This window comes from Ornithodoros turicata, unplaced genomic scaffold (assembly GCF_037126465.1).
Source record: "Ornithodoros turicata isolate Travis unplaced genomic scaffold, ASM3712646v1 Chromosome106, whole genome shotgun sequence".
NCBI classification, from domain to species: domain Eukaryota; kingdom Metazoa; phylum Arthropoda; class Arachnida; order Ixodida; family Argasidae; genus Ornithodoros; species Ornithodoros turicata.
In genome coordinates this window covers 216,452-233,867 of record NW_026999294.1, presented here as the reverse complement: position 1 = coordinate 233,867, position 17,416 = coordinate 216,452, and the positions used below count along the sequence as shown (strand labels likewise).

At 45.6% G+C, this 17,416-nt stretch overlaps 1 protein-coding gene across 1 annotated transcript; it reads right to left on the bottom strand.

Moving 5' to 3' along the window:
* Positions 1–317: 317 nt before the first annotated feature.
* LOC135371379 (keratin-associated protein 4-8-like) lies at positions 318–12,828 on the bottom strand. Its single transcript, XM_064605448.1, has 8 exons — positions 12,767–12,828; positions 3,896–3,968; positions 3,776–3,826; positions 3,304–3,351; positions 1,040–1,234; positions 772–966; positions 504–698; positions 318–430 (listed from the first exon to the last, which is right to left on the bottom strand). The coding sequence occupies exons 2-8, from the start codon at positions 3,930–3,932 to the stop codon at positions 318–320; spliced, it is 834 nt and encodes a 277-aa protein (XP_064461518.1). The 5' UTR covers positions 3,933–3,968; positions 12,767–12,828.
* Between the last annotated feature and the right edge of the window lie 4,588 nt (positions 12,829–17,416).

Sequence of the window (17,416 nt, the reverse complement as noted above, 5' to 3'; positions counted from 1 at the left end):
TTCAGAATGCGCACTTATAAAACACCCCCCAAGTCGTCAGAGAACCTATATCAATGTTTTTTTTTTTTTATTGCACAGAGAACAGTTGCATACTGACTCTGACTCCATGCATCTTGGGATCTTGGTTAACTGCCAGAATGAAGCCTGACTGTTCCTTTCTAGTACATAATGGACAATAAGCGCAGACGCACTCCGAAAGGTATTAGGAAAAACCTTCCCGGAAACAACACCGAAAGGTATTCTCTTCCGAAGCTGAAACAGATACTGTTTATTGTTATTTTATATGTTATTTTATATTGTATTTTTATGTTTTATTGTTATGTCGGTGGACACTCACAGTCCGGACATCCGTGGTCACCGGTAACCAGAGTGCAGTTCCGTGCGCACATCGGAGTCGCGCATTGCAGTGGATGCACCCTTTGCATTTCCGCTAGTTTGGATGTGCGAGGTATACGGTATAATACAAATAGCGAACGTGTAAAACGAGGTTCTCGTATACTTGCCTTCGCACACGCATTCTGGGCATCGGTCATGGAGGATACCCGTTTCTCTGTGACATCCCGGAGGACATTTCTTCCTCGGGCAGTGAGTCGGTGGACACTCACAGTCCGGACATCCGTGGTCGCCGGTAACCAGAGTGCAGTTCCGTGCGCACATCGGAGTCGCGCATTGCAGTGGATGCACCCTTTGCATTTCCGCTAGTTTGGATGTGCGAGGTATACGGTATAATACGAATAGCGAACGTGTAAAACGAGGTTCTCGTATACTTGCCTTCGCACACGCATTCTGGGCATCGGTCATGGAGGATACCCGTTTCTCTGTGACATCCCGGAGGACATTTCTTCCTCGGGCAGTGAGTCGGTGGACACTCACAGTCCGGACATCCGTGGTCACCGGTAACCAGAGTGCAGTTCCGTGCGCACATCGGAGTCGCGCATTGCAGTGGATGCACCCTTTGCATTTCCGCTAGTTTGGATGTGCGAGGTATACGGTATAATACAAATAGCGAACGTGTAAAACGAGGTTCTCGTATACTTGCCTTCGCACACGCATTCTGGGCATCGGTCATGGAGGATACCCGTTTCTCTGTGACATCCCGGAGGACATTTCTTCCTCGGGCAGTGAGTCGGTGGACACTCACAGTCCGGACATCCGTGGTCACCGGTAACCAGAGTGCAGTTCCGTGCGCACATCGGAGTCGCGCATTGCAGTGGATGCACCCTTTGCATTTCCGCTAGTTTGGATGTGCGAGGTATACGGTATAATACGAATAGCGAACGTGTAAAACGATGTTTTCGTATACTTGCCTTCGCACGTGTATTGGCATCGAGGCGGAAGACCAGTCACAAGGACTGGCTCCCATATAACTATCTCAACAAGCTAGGACTTGCCTTCGCACACGCATTCTGGGCATCGGCGAATATTATAGATTATTTACGGCGACTCTCCGTACATTCGAGAGCCATGCTCGTCTGCGACACAAAACAAAGGGTGAGCTGTCCATGTTTGTTTCGATTACGCGAGGAAAAACTACTAAAAGCATATAATTAATTGAAGTACGTATTAGCTCTACATCACTGCAAAGTCTATGTTTCTTACTCATTCTGGTTTGAGAAATTCAGGTGGGGCCTTTGCAAGTCAAAAGCAGTAGGACAGAATCGCACGTTTCCGTCCTTTCCACGAGGTGGTGGTGATGGTGATTGGGCTTGCCGTTGTCGGCCTCACGAGAAATGCTCCATGTATCATAGACAATCATCCTTTTCGGAGGCAGATAATTTTATGCTGGACCACCCTTTATTTCAGAAGAATGTCAATCGGGTCCAAGCTTCGGCCGGGAAAAAAAAGTGTTTAGGGAGTCTGAGCTGGTAAACTAAACAAATAATATTTCTCGTCCCACTATCTACCCACACTGACGGGCACAGGACGTACTTGAATGACTCTTCACGGACTGTCCGCGAGTGTCATCCTCAGGATGTTCTGGGGATACACCTTGAAGGACGAGGACACGATGATACTGTGGGGACATCCTGAGGACCGTGTGTGTTCTTGGGGGTATGACAAGATGAGTACAGCGTCCGACGCAGCAAAGATGTGATTGGTGTAAGCGAAGGGCCGAGTCAACAGACTGAGGTACTTGCATTAAAAGTTGTCGAGCATATTATTATTATTCAACAACAATCGATGCGTTTTGGGAGAGTAAAATTACGTTCTTACAAGGATTCTACGGACGCAAAAAAAAAAAAAAAAAAACACGCCCAGTCCAAGGTGATTAATTACGCACGTTGTAAATATACGAGAGGTGAGTAGGAACAACATGGTCTAGTACATCTTATAGGACAGTCTCGATCCACATCGAGGAAACGCGAGACGGTGCGGTATGACTGTTTCCTTTTTTTTTAAATAGATAAGTCTGCTGAATACTTCTTATGGAACAATCTGTGCTGACTGGCTACCCTCTTATGTTGGAAGGGAGTTGCCTCAGGACAGGAGCCGCCGATATTTCGAACAGAGACTGTTCTTCTTCTGGGCAGAAGAAGAACAGTCTCTGTTCGAAATATCGGCGGCTCCTGTCCTGAGGCAACTCCCTTCCTGAGGCAACTCCCTTCCTACATCTCTACCGGTTCGCTGGATTTCTACCCATCTACCCTCTTATGTTGTAGGTCTAAAACGACTTTGATATTTCATCGATTATTATTATAGTTACCGAATGAGGGTCCTAGACCCTATAAGGGTGGACTCAGTCAATTGATGTTCTTTCATTATAAGCTTTCCAGCATATTACTAATATTCATCGACGATGGATGTGTAAAATGATATTCTTACCGGGATCAGCACTTCTACGAACAAACGGAAACACGTTTCCAGCTGCTGCCTCCGCAACAGAATTATTACTGCATCGTAAACATTTGGACATTGCTCGGAAACATTGACACGGTTACTACGCTCGTTATAAATACACGGGACGTGAGCAGGAACAACATGGTCTAGTAGTGCCTAGGACAGTCTAGATCCACATCTAGAAAACGCGAGACGATGCGGGATGACTGTTTTCCGTTCTTTTTTTTTTTTAATAGATATAAGTCTGCTGGATAACTTCTTATGGAACAATCTGTGCTGACTGACTACCCTCTTATGTTGTAGGTCTAAAACGACTTTGATATTTCATCGATTATTATTATTGTTACCAATGAGGGTCCTAAACCCTATAAAGGTGGACTCAGTCGATTGATGTTCTTTCATTATAATCTATCCATCATATTTCTAATATTCATCGACGATGGGTGTGTAAAATGATATTCTTACCAGGATCAGCACTTCTACGTCCCAACCCAGGCCAGAGAGCTGCTGCCACTGCAATGGAATTATTACAGCATCGTAAACATTTGGACATGTTTCGGAAACGTGGACGTGGTTACTACGCTCGACGTAAATACACGGGACGTGAGCAGGAACAACATGGTCTAGTAGTGCCTAGGACAGTCTATAGATCCACATCGAGAAAACGCGAGACGGTGCAGTATGACTGTTTTCTTTTTTTTTAATAGATATAAGTCTGCTGTATATCTTCTTATGGAACAATCTGTGCTGACTGACTACCCTCTTATGTTGTAGGTCTAAAACCACTTGGATATTTCATCGATTATTATTATTGTTACCCAATGAGGGTCCTAAACCCTATAAAGGTGGACTCAGTCGATTGATGTTCTTTCATTATAATCTATCCATCATATTTCTAATATTCATCGACGATGGGTGTGTAAAATGATATTCTTACCGGGATCAGCACTTCTACGTCCCCACCCAGGCCAGGCATCAGCTGCTGCCACTGCAATAGAATTATTACAGCATCGTAAACATTTGGAAATGTTTCGGTAACGTTGACATGGATACTCACATCCAATGACGACGAGTAACAGGAGAAGGACCTTCATGATTGGTTGATGCTCTTCACTGTGTCAGCGACAGCGCTGTATTGGAAAGATGGACATGCTATATATTAGCAGAATTTTAGAACACGCCTGGCCAGTGGGAAGTAGGTTGTTCACCCACCTTTCTGTCTTGTTACGACAAGACACAATTACAACTACGTACCGGGTGTCCCACCGAAATCCCCCGGCTGAATAATTCGTGAACAGGTGCATGGCGCCATCGAAGAAATTTCTTTTTGGTAGAGATCCTTGGGACATCGGCCATGAACTGAGTAGTGTGCGGCTCATTTGTAGACACTCACTAATTAAATAAACATGCTAACTTTTAGCTTTTACTTCGTATGCTTACGGAACCCCTGTTTTACGCATCGGGACCTTCAGCGAAAAATATTCCAAGAAAAAAAAAAAGCATCGACACTTAGTGATTTTTCCGAGTAATTAATTGGTTTCGGTTTACATATTTCTTGCGCGGAGCAGTGCACCAATGCGCTCTTTGGATCAGCTATCCGGCTGTCAATTTCGTGTTCATCCGCCTCGTTCACGCACGGGGGCGAAGGAAGATTAGAAACAGCCACAAGAGACGCTTTTGTATTCGTTCTCAAAGCGACTGATAAACAGCGTTGGCGGTTCTGTCCTTCCGCAGGCGAGATAGCGTGCTCTTATCATGGATGATGATGAATGCGCCACGAGCGCTGTGAATGTGGAGTAGTGGGGTACACTCTTAAAAATTAGCTACACCACATAGCAGGCTCCTACACTCTTAAAAATGAACTTCACCGCATAGCACGCTCATAGCCAACCATAATCTCGAATGATATCGTTATCTGCCCTGATTTGCTGAGAACGGGAGGCGTACGCCTTTTTTGTGACACTTATGCGTTCATAATTGTCACAGAAAAGGCGTACGCCTCCCGGTTTCAACAAATCAGGGCAGATAACGATATCATTCGAGATTATGGTTGGCTATGAGCATGCTATGCGGTGAAGTTCATTTCTAAGAGTGTAGCCAACCATCATCCCGAATGACAACGGTCTGTCCCTTGATGTGAGGAAAATGGGAGGCGTACGCTTTTTTTTTTTTTTTTTTTTGTAAACATAAGCGTAAAAAGGCTCCTCCTCCCGTTTTCAACAAATCGAGCGAGAACGTTGTCATTCGGGATGATGGTTAAGGAGCACGCAATGTGGTGTAGCTAATTTTTAAGCGTGTACCCCACTACTCCACATTCACAGCGCTCGTGGCGCATTCATCATCATCCATGATAAGAGCACGCTATCTCGCCTACGGAACGACAGAACCGCCAGCGCTGTTTATCAGTTGCTTTGAGAACGAATACCAAAGCGTCTCTTGCGGCTGTTCCTATATAATCTTTCGTCGCCCCCCTGGGTGAACCAGGCGAATGAACACGAAATTGACAGCCGGATAGCTGATCCAAAGAGCGCATTGGCGCACTGCTCCGCGCAAGAAATATGTGAACCGAAACCAATTAATTACTCGGAAAAATCACTAAGTGTCGACGCCTTTTTTTTTCTTGGAATATTTTTCGCTGAAGGTCCCGATACGTAAAACAGAGGTTCCGTAAGCGTGCGACGTAAGAGTTAAAAGTTAGCATGTTTATTTAATTAGTGAGTGTATGCAAATGAGCCGCACACTACTCAGTTCATGGCCGATGTCCCAAAGATCTCTACCAAAAAGAAATTTCTTCGATGGCGCCACCTCTTCACGAATTATCCAGCCGGGGGATTTCGGTGGGACAACAAGACGTGATTTCAGCAACACTGAGAGAACATGCGTTTTTTTCTTTAGGTTTCTTCGCTGACTTAGGGAGCAAATGGTAGAGAGAAGTTTCAGATGTCTCAGAACCTTCTCCTTTATTCTATTCTACCTACTCCTCTTCTTTCTCGTCTCTCCCGGGTGGCTACATGGGCGGGGGGGTCACGGGTTCATCCCTCCTGGGATGGCATCTAAACACATTGGCAATAGTGGCAAGTCTAAACTGTCCGTTGGTGTGTGTGTACCCAATCGTTTTAAGTATGCCCTGCTTATGGGTTGTCTGGACAACAGGAACAGGACCATGTAAGACTGATTGTGGTCCGGGAAGTCCAGTGTGCACAAACACAAGGTCACCTATTTGAATGTCAGGGCACTGGCACTGTGGCGACGGTCGAAGTAGTACTTCATCCGTCTCCTGTATTTCGCTTCTTGCACGGATGTGTTCCTTGCTTCTTTCAACTGAAGTGCGTCAGCTATTCCGAGCTCCTTGTCAGCCTCCAAAGGTATTCATTTATTTAGTTATACTTGTAACGCCTGGATCAGTTCTAAAGACTACACTCTTAAAAATGAGTTTCACCGCATAGCACGCTCCTAGCCAGCCATCATCTCGAATGATATTGTTATCTGCCCTGGTCTGTTGAAAACGGGAGGCGTACGCCTTTTTTGTGACACTTATGCTGGTCATAATTGTCACAAAAAAGGCGTACGCCCCCCGTTTTCAGCGAATCAGGTCAGATAACGAAATCATTCGAAATAATGGTTGGCTCGGAGCGTGCTATGCGGTGAAGTTCATTTTTAAGAGTGTAGGTCAGTATAGAAAAACGTATTGTAATAAAATTGTGAACTCGTGTGGAATGAAACTTGGGTTATTCGTAGACTGCAACAAGCAAAAAGGAAACGTCAGATGAGGGAAGCTTTAGTCATTTTTTAGTCGTCAGGGTATTGCGTCAGTGAGGAGCCCTTGAAGCTGCCCTTGGTTTCTTCGTCACTTGCCCTTTCTCCCACGGTCTGTACTCGCATAACAATTTATGTGGTCTTTTGAGAAAGAGCCATTTGATGACTTGAGCCGCTTCGTGTTTGTCTTTTGTCCCTCCATGCAAACCCAAGCTCAGGTCGATTAAATCTGAAAATTCCTCTAGGGCCCCGAAACAACCCAGCGTTTTGCCATTAGAGCTCTACCACGATTCCTGACGGACAGGGACTGGGTTTCTCTTGATTGACTGCTACTCTTTCACTATAGCATCACCAGCCACCACCCCTCCAAATGAATGGGCAAGTCCTCATAACTGTGTCATAAACTGCAGACAGGGAAGTACCCGGCTTCGAACCCCGGCTGTGCTGCCCGGGGTTTTCCTCAGACTCCTTCAGACATCTTAGAAGTCGGCCCAGGACGTTGTCCACCTCTGTGACAACGGCGACCCCTTTCTCCCCCTCCTCATAGCTGCGACCAACCTCGATCTTGGCGTATTTTGGCCAAACATATCTCCCGAAATCTCAACATCATCTTAAGTCCCTTTCGTCTACCAGCCTGCCTCTATCTATGCCGTTTTATCAGTCGCACTTTGAAGATTGTCAGAAACATGCGTATTGCTTATGACCTTCACATCCGTCACATGAGCACATCTGAGAAGCGTCGTTGGTTTACGAATGTTCGATGCCCGAACCCGATTAATTTCTAGGTTTCCGGCCCCGACCAATTTGTAGCCTACCCAGTCCGACCCAATGAAGCGGACTGTAAAAGTTGACCGTGGCTCGCAAAAAGTGGGGTTACACAGGTTCGAGCTGAATCTAGGCCAGGCGATGTGCATGGCCGGCCCGCAAAGAGAAAGCGGGCCGGACGTACCCGAAAGCCCGTGCAGTGCTCCAGGGTGGCCTGCTTAGACCATGCTCTTCTGTGCCCTGCATGCCACTCGTTGCAGCTTGACCAATCATCGCGAGGCAAACTGCCACGCTCATATGTTCCTTCGGATACGGACCCCCTCCCGTTCTCCGAGGGCGCTGCTTTTAACTTTATCCACTCCATCCATGTCCAAAAGTCCCGTTGAACATGGCTTGTAACTAGCAAATCAGCTGGTCAGTCGCCACTGACCCGCACAACCAGGCATGCACAATGCTTTGTGGGTGGGAGCTCTTCATTTTTCTTCTGCGCCATACTTAACAAACTGAGCGCCGTAACTTATACACTGTGAGCAAAATAGGAACATGCTTCACCGCAGAGGCCGCGCTTCACTATCAGACACGAACCATACGCGGAGATTTGCCTAAAAAAAATCACCTGTCTCAGCAGGCCCAGTCAACGCTCTTAACACAGTTCAATATTGCGGCTAATTCTGTCCACTGCTTTTGCCTGTCTAATAATGTGTAGGACGGCAACAATATGCCCACGAATAAATTGCGGTGGTCGATCATGAACTGCAGATTGATTTCATATTGGTTGTGCGTGCGTTTGGCGAAAAGCTGCATTATGCTCAATGAGCGGAAGTCATCCCCATATCATCGTCATCATCATCTCTCTCTCTCTCTCTGGCGTAAAGCGCGACACTTTTGCTCCATGGTTAACGCTCTAACTTACAGAGCTCGAGGTAACTCGTTACTGTAACTAAGTTCCTTTTTTTGGTAACTTGTAACTACTAACTCGGTACTTTTGCGCCGTGGTAACTTTCAGAGGAACTCGTTCCTTTTTCAGGTAACTTTGTCAAAGTAACTTGAGTTAAGTTCCAAGTTACTTTTAACTCGCTTTTCACTCACGTCCACATATTTTCTTGCTGTCTCTCCGGTTCCCTCATGGCATTTTTCGCCATAAAACGTGATATTCAATCAATCAATGACAGTATTTTGTTCAGGAAGTAAGAACCGCTGCCATTGAAATGAAGCTGAACCATTGTGCGCCCAAAGGGAGTAAGAGTTAGGAGTAAGGTTCGGAGTAATATGCAAAGCGTTCGAATAGACCTCTACCAGACACACTGAAACCGAAACAAATCGGAAGAAGAGGGCTGGTTTCCACGAACGGGCACTTGTTCACTGCCTCCCATTGAAAGAAAAGCAGGACCGAGGGTCGCGTCTCTTTAAGGGACCATATCGTAATCCCCTCAAGACCGGGGCTTTCGCGACCTTGTTTACCTCTAGTGTCGAGCGTAGTTCAATTCTACCAAATTTGTGGCGCTGGCGAACACTATGACGTTATTTGTTTACAAACAGGGAGGCCTATTGTTGGACAAAAACGAAAACGATCTAAGTGTGTTGCACTCCTCCGCAGGCAACCCAATGTCTAACACAAATGCTCACGCGCGCTGCACCTGCGTAATGTTATTTTGTGTCCGAAGTAACTCGGAAGTAACTCGTTCTTTTTGTTAAGTAACTCAGTAACTACGAGTTACATTTCAGGCTGAGGAACTTCGTTATTAACTTAGTTACATTTTGTACACGGTAACTTAACTTGTAACCAGTTCTTTTTCTTCTCAATCTATGCTAATTCGTCGTTTCCTTTTAATACCCTCGGCGTTCCACGTGATTCCCCTCCTGCTGCGTAATTGGCTGAGAGCGCGGCGTCTCGTTTCCGGACCTCTCAACCCTGCATCCAAGTCAAACAACAGCCAACCATCTGAAACGCGCCATCGCAAGGAAAAAAAAAAAAAAAACTTCAATTGTCGCGCATGCCACGCGAATGTGCGAGGGGTGTTCAACTCAAACCAGGACTTTCTGTCTCCTGAGTGTTCAAATGGCCGCGCTACTTCTTTTTCGTCATTTTCACACGCGACAGGCCTCCGCGTTCACCACGTGGTGCTCCAAAGTTTTTGCAAAACAGAAGACACGTGCTGGACAAGATGGCCAACAACGAGGTGAGCGCGCACATGGAACAGCGAATTGTCATGAAGTTTCTCGTGAATGAAGGCGTAAAGTCATCTGAAATTCACGGAAGACTGCAGGCTCAGTATGGCCACGATACACTTAGCCGCAGCAAAGCGTTTGAGTGGAGCAAACGGTTTCGAGACGGCCGTACATCAGTGCAGGACGATCCCGGCCGGGACGGCTCAGAGCCAAGTGTCAGAGTTCCTGAGAACATCCAACTTGTGGAGCGCCCGATCCTCAAGAACCGACGGATAGCATGTCTCGAACTGGCTCGAAAGACGGACCTTTCTGTGGGAACGTTGAACACTATCAGTTATGAACACCTCCAGTTTCGGAAAGCCGGGCCTTATCAACAAAGGAGTCATCCTCCTACAGGACAATGCACGCCCGCATACCGCCCATCTCACGACAGGCACCTTACAGGAACTTGGCTGGAAGTTTCCGCCACATCCCCCTTACAGTCCAGACCTCGCCCCCAGCCATTTGCATCTCTTCAGTCCACTGAAGGCGTTCCTTGGGGGCCGCCACTTCAGCTGCGACGACGAGGTCAAGAATACGGTCCGATCATGGCTGTTTCTACGCTGCTGACATCCAAGCCCTCGTGAAACGCTGGGACAACTGCGTTAGTGCAGCTGGAGATTACGTTCAAAAATATAACTAATTTCTCGCCTCTAAGTTCATTTTACTTTTGCGAAAAAAGAAAAGTCCCGGTTTGACTTTAACGCCCATCGTATGCCATGCGAACGCATTTCGTTTACGGCACCCTAAAATGATTTGCAGGCGGAAGGTGGATGGTTGCCGTGTTGTGCTGCCTTCAAACGCACGTATTTATTTATTTGTCCTCTGGGCCGTGGGAAGTACGGCGGGGAGTGCCCAACACTTAATAACAATGTTAATATGAGCAGCATACAAAATATTTCCGAGTCCGCAAGAACAAATTGTGCTGATACGTGGAGCTAAATATAAAGTAAATGAAACATTTCGGATGATCAGACGAACAATGCAGGGATCACACGTGTACAACGTGGAGCTTGAAAAATGACTACGGCAGCTGAACGGTCGCATAAACATTTCTTAAACTGCCTGGCGTCGGTAATGGAGGGCATGGTATCAGGAAGGCGGTTCCACCCCAGCGACATACAAGGCGTCCCAGTTAAATCCCCGGGCTAAATAATTCGCGAACGGGTGCACCAATCGACAAACTTTCTTTTTTACGAGTATCTGTCCTTTACCACCTTCAAGCTGCTCACCGTGTAAGTGAGTGAGAGGTACTCGTTATTTAAATAAAAATTCAAATGAGTTTCTTGAAAAACATAACTTCTAAAGCAGGGCGTCGTTGGCATTAAAATGGGTACTACCCCTTCTGGAACCTTCAGTGGACACCTTTTAGAGAAAAATCTGCCAGCGAAGCGGGTCATTTGTTGCGGTAATTAATTGGTTTCGGTTTACATATTTTTATCGCGGCTGGTGAAGCGCAAAAGGACGCTCTTCCACTCTCATGTCCACGAATGAAACGTGTGTTCTTGAGCTTACTTCGCAATGGGGCGTGCTCTACGTGAGTACGTTCCAGTACCTTTGAGATCGATGGCTTCAAAGTGACGTGCACTCTTAAAAATGAACTTCACCGCATAGCATGCTCCTAGCCAACCATCATCTCGAATGATATCGTTATCTGCCCTGATTTGTTGAAAACGGAAGGCGTACGCCCTTTTTGTGACACTTATGCTGTTCATAATTGTCACAGAAAAGGCGTACGCCTCCCGTTTTCAGCAAATCAGGGCAGATAACGATATCATTCGAGATGGTGGTTGGTTAGGAGCGTGCAACGCGGTGAAGTTCATTTTTAAGAGTGCACGTCACGCCGGCTGTGCTGTCTGGGGTTTTTCCTGGGTTTTCCTCAGACGCTTTCAGACATATGTCGGCACAGTTCCCCTAGAAGTCGGCCCAGGACGCACATTTCCCCAGGGCGTCAGTCGTGACGTTGCCCACATACGTGAGGCCGACAACGGCAAGCCCTTTCGCCATCACCACCATCATTTTTAAGAGTGTGCGCGGTGACCGATGTCAATTTCTCCTGCATGCACCACTGCTTAAGGGCGATTTTTCGATGTAGGCGATGTTTCGATTCGATAAGGGCGATCAGAGTTTCCGGCACCTACGCGAAAACAGGCACGAACGCCGGCATTTATAAACAGTATCAAAACGATAGAGGACGTTTCTCATCACCCGATTCGTGCTCAAATATTGAAAATGCATTATTAAAACCACACGAAAACAATGGGCATTTGCCCAGTATTCCGGACACTACTCTGGCCGTTGTAATTACCGAATATTGATCGGGATGCCCAGTTTTGTACTGGTTCTGCTGAATTGGTGCTTGATCAGTACGTCACACGGAAGCTGCATATGTCACATCTCTTACTCTTTCACATCGGGTAACTATAGGTTGCGAGGTATTTATGTGTGCTACTTAAGGTACTCATTGCCAGTCAAAAATGTTTTTCTTCACGCCAAACCCGTTATCGCACGCTATCCCATCCAGTGGTACATCATAACTAGGGTTCTTCGTTTTCGACTTAAACCCGATTTCTCACCATAGTTCCCCCCCGAACAAGTTATTAATTCTGCTAATACCCGATATCTACCCGAAATCCTTGCGGTCCTTCAACTTGTCCTTCTCGGTAAATCGTCGGAAAAGTAGATTATAATATCAACAAAGAGAGCTATTTGTGACAACCTATTTGTCCTCCTTTGACAATCCCCTCATGCTGGGGTCAAAGACGAGCTTTTATGGAGCTCAGGCAAGTGTTTGAATACCGCTGTCATTAACTAAGCGGAAATATAAAGAATCTTGTGTCTCCTCCCAGTGTCACTGCAGTGTCTTTTTTCATATGCGTTTCGTTTCACCCGAAAATTCCCCGATAACATATCAGACGGTGATCCAAGCGCCCGATAAATAGCACCCGCTCCCCCCCACCCCCCGAAAACGAAAAACCCTAATCATAACCCATTGCAGTTATGCTCCTACATTTGACCCATATCTGCAAGGCATTACGCGCAATTTAAAAATTATCCCCGCATTTTCTTAGAAGCTGAACGAAATTACTCCCCGTTGCACCAGCTGGGAGAGCGCTAATTTTTTAGATAGCCATATCCATAGCCAAATCGATAGCCAACTAACACTGGACACGTAGACAAGGAACAGAATGGGACTTACTACTTGCAGAAGACAGCACAAGTTTCGCAGACGACCGTTGTTTCTGTTAGGCCAGGCTGTCGTTTTTAAACCCCCGATATATCCGGGAGGAATGTATCGGGCATGCATCCGGCGTAGGCTGAGCTGATTGGTTAGAGGAGGCCAACTTCTACCATGTACGTACTGATACGCTTGTGAACACTACGCCGGTTTATGTAACATCGACAGAAGCCTAGCTCGGTTGGATGGATATACCAGACAAAATGTGGGCGTGAGCTTCAGAATGTCACACCTAATGCATGTTATTGGCTAATTGTACACATTTTTGAGAACTCGCGTATAGCACACAGACCATTATCTCCGGTATACCTAATACTATACTCCAAGTCGTAGATCATTTTCGAAAACACATTCCTGTACTTCCCCGCTCATGTTGCTGAACACTCTGAACACAGAACTTGACCGCATAGCACTCTCTGCGCCAACCTTTGCCACGAATGATAGGGTTTTCGCTTATGATTCGAGGAGAGAGGGAAGCGTACGCCTTTTTGTGTCGTACGCCCCCCTCTCTCTTCGAATCAGAAGCGATAACCCTCGTGGCAAGTATTCGAGCAGAGCGTGCTATGCGGTGAAGTTGAGTTTTTAGAGTGAAGACTCTGAAGATTGATGCTCGCTCATGAGCAAGAAAAATACTTCGGAGGGGTTCTGTGGGGACTTTTTGTGGGGGGAGGATTTCCCCTCGGTTACCCCTCCCAAAAGTATGCCAAATGTACCATTTCTGGGGGAGGGGGACACCCATGGACAAGGAAGTTGCCACCGGTCACTCGCCCATGCGCCAGCGCTGTTACAATAACACAGTGCTTTCTATATTTTACGACTATCGTTTTCTAGAATTTGGGTAGTCGCTGCTGTGTTTTGCAGAGGGAAGGAATTGAGAGAAGAAAAGTATCCAGGCTCAAAGAGAATTGACCACTTTTGTAACAGAAAACCCTTACAGAAAGAAGAAGTCTCGTCTACTGTCTATACAATTTCTATAGAAGGTGTTGATAAAATGTGCATAGAGATCCTCACTGCTTGCTAAAAAATTTGAATTGACATTCTATACACAATTGGCCAGCCACATCCTATAGAAAGTCTATTCAACTAGTAAACAGACATTCTATACAAAGTGTGCAGATTTACTTCAGACAGTGTACATATATGTGCTTGACAGTAAGGGTGTGCTCAAAGTAGCAAAAAAATACTTGAGAATCAGTTCTCGCCCGATGGAATATCCACCAGAGCCAATAAACTACAGATTTTCAGTAGAAATCAGCATTCTTCCTCCTGCCATTTCTTTTTTTTTTTTTTCAACCTCTGCCACCACACATTTCATTTTATCATGCAGCGTTTCTTTTTGTTGGTTTCCCGGACTCCCAGTAAAGGACAATACGCTTTAAAAGGCAAATGGGCCATTCCACGTTAAGCGACCCAGAAGTGCCTCTCGATCCCAACTAGAATTTTATGTGAATTTTTTTGGTGGTTCCTTATGACTCCGAAAGCAACAGAACATTGGTCCTTTCTAACAAAATTGAAATGTATGGGGTGCGGAGCCCCTCAAAGATGCAGTGCTTCGCGAAAACGTATGTCGTTCTAAGCAAGCATTACGCCCCACGTAAGGCACGGAGCGTGTTAAAAAGCGTCTTATTTGAGAGTTCATTTTACCGTATGAACCAATTTTCACCACCGCACTCGACGGGCTCGACGCGTGCGGCGTGCACGAAATTTGCAGAGTTTGTGCAAGTTTACCAATTTTTTTTTGTAATATCACGTTCTGAAAATGTCTTCTTGTCAAAAATTTTTGTCATATAGCCCTGTATTGTACTTTCAACACACAAAAAAATTCAACCCCTCCGGTGCAATGTAAGCGGCATTAAAAAATCGGGGAAGTTGTAAAAATTCGACAAAATGCACATTTTTGACCGAAAAGTTCCGTGTGAGGAGGTCGGGGTAGAAGCGTGAAGAAAGTGTCCTTCGTTGCACCGTCTTCCTAGCAAGGTGTAGCAAAAAAATCTCAGAAGTACTTTTTGTTAAACTCAAATAATATTTTTTGTTTAATTGAAGTTAACTGCGGAAACGTGTATGTGCACTGCGGCGCATCGTACCGAATGAACAACTGAACGGGTCACTCACAAAACACTAGACGGAAAGAAACCACTAGGCAGTCGCATTATTGAAGAGCAAATAACGGTTGGAAACACGTGTTTGCCTCCTTAGAGACCCGATGGTTGTGCAGTGAGCGCTCATCAAGCCGGCCATCTTGCACAATTTTTACCCAGATCGCGGTGCTGGTAAGTGACAGATAAGGAAAGATATGGAGATAGGTGTCCATTTAGGCTACATGCTACCATATGGTTGATATTTGGCCGTGTGGAATCCGGCATTGCGGTCAGTCGAGTCTGTGACATGACTAGGGTAATCACGACATGAACACTGATCAAGTATACTGCCTGTACAGAACACAAGCGGAGAATGTTTTCACGACCAAGTTCCTTGTATGTGCCATTGTTCTCTTCATTCTTCTTTCTTTATTTATTTTTTTGCATGTGTGTGTTAGCTCATTCCAGTACTCGGAAGAGAACCTTTTAGCTGTCCACTCCTCTTGCACGTATATAAAACTTACTTAGTAGCTGTGACGTACGATATTTTCGCTTTCTGCGCCAACAGAAGAGACCTATACGTATAAGAGAAAAATTTTGTCAGTCACGGGTGCTACCACTTTCGATATCGGATACGCTGTTTCCGGGCATTTCTGTTGTGTACAAAGCTATGATAGTGGGTTATTCAGTCAAGTATAACGTTTCTTTGATAGTCATCTTTAATACGGGGCTGGTTGTTTCAGAGAAACATGGGCGAGGGCACGAGGACAGGCACACTTATACTGCTTCCTGTGTGTGAGCCTGACCTTAAAAATGAATTCACGGAGATCTGGAACTTTTCGCCTTGTTCCTTGGAGTTTGATCACCACCATGAAACAACTGAAACAAGTGTTACAGTTAGCGTTTTTTTCTTTTTCTTTTTTTTGTGAGTTTGACTGCAAATGTCAAGATCTAAGCCAAGGAACAAGTCGAAAAGTCCCAGATCTTCCTGAAGTCATTTTTATGTTCTTGCTTATACACTGAAGTGTCTTCACATGGCAAGCAGTATAAATGTGCATGTCCTCGTACGCTCACCCACGTTTCTCTGAAATAACCATCCCTCGTATGAAAGATGACTATGAATGAAGCGTTAGACCCAACCTGAATAACGCAGTACGTGTATCATAGATGGGTAGAAATCCAGCGAACCGGTAGAGATGTAGGAAGGGAGTTGCCTCAGGACAGAAGCCGCCGATATTTCGAACAGAGACTGTTCAGTCTCTGTTCGAAATATCGACGGCTTCTGTATCTACAAGTATCATAGCTTTGTACACAACAGAAATGTCCGGAAGTAGCTTATACGGTATCAAAAATGATAGCACTAGTGACTGGCAAATTTTTTTCCTATAGGTACATCTCAACTGTTGGCGCACAAAGCGAGAAGATCGTACATCACAGCTACTAAGTAAGTTTTACATGATGATGCTGGGGCAGCATTTCCCCGAAAGAAATTGTCGGAGGGTGTTCGCGATATTTCTCCGGAACAAGAAGGGGGGCAGGACAACGAGGAAAAAAGAGAAGAAAACTGCGAAAGGCCGAAAATACAAAAGTAAGTATTTTGAAGACAGTGTAGAGGAGGTGGTGTCCCTCTACACGAGTCCTGACCGGCGATGATGGAATGTCCCAGCGTGCAGATGGTCGTGGCCTCACACTAGGACGGTGCCGGTAGAACTGCTGCAAGGTATATCTTGACTGCTGTGCCAGCGCCGTAGCGCGTGGCAGCAGAGGCACGTCGTCATCGTCGTCACCGGGCCGCCACAAAAGAATGATTCTAGTAAGATACTAAATAGCGATAAAAGTACATAAACCACAGTACTTCAAAATACAATACTTGTACAAGTCTGCTTGAGTCCGACCAATCGAAATAATCGGGGGTTATAAAAAATTCGAGGACTCATATATTTAGTGGCTATATACTTGTTGCGTATTCTCAAAGACCCGTTAAAAGTAACGACACTATTCTATCTCACCTCAGAACATTGTCCGATGTTCCGAAATTAAAATCTAATGTCGAGGGAAGTGGACGTCGATAAACTGTTCCAACAGAAAATGATCTTCCGTTCAAAATATACTGAGGTACTTTCTTCAACATTCTCTTACCGTTTCGTTGCATTTTCTACGCTTAGAATCTCGTCGTTGGTTGTTGATGCATTTTATTTCTAATTTCTAATCCACTGCCCCGCCGTCTGCAGGACATAAAGGTAACGAGGTTATTTCTCAAGAAGGCTGCGTGTTTGCCTCAACATAAGGCTCAGAATGCATGGTTAACTCGTGTCAATGATTTCTTCATTAATAATAACGCGTAAATGTTGTTACTTTCTCTGGAACGCATTCAATTGAAGTATTTCGATCACGTTTAGCGATCCTTCATTACATTTCTGTTCGGTAGAAGATTTGTTCGCTTTATGAGCATGTAGCACAACGCACGGAGTAGGCAAACGCATCCGGGAAGTCCTCGCCCACATGGTGAATGTTATTGAAAGATTAACGACAT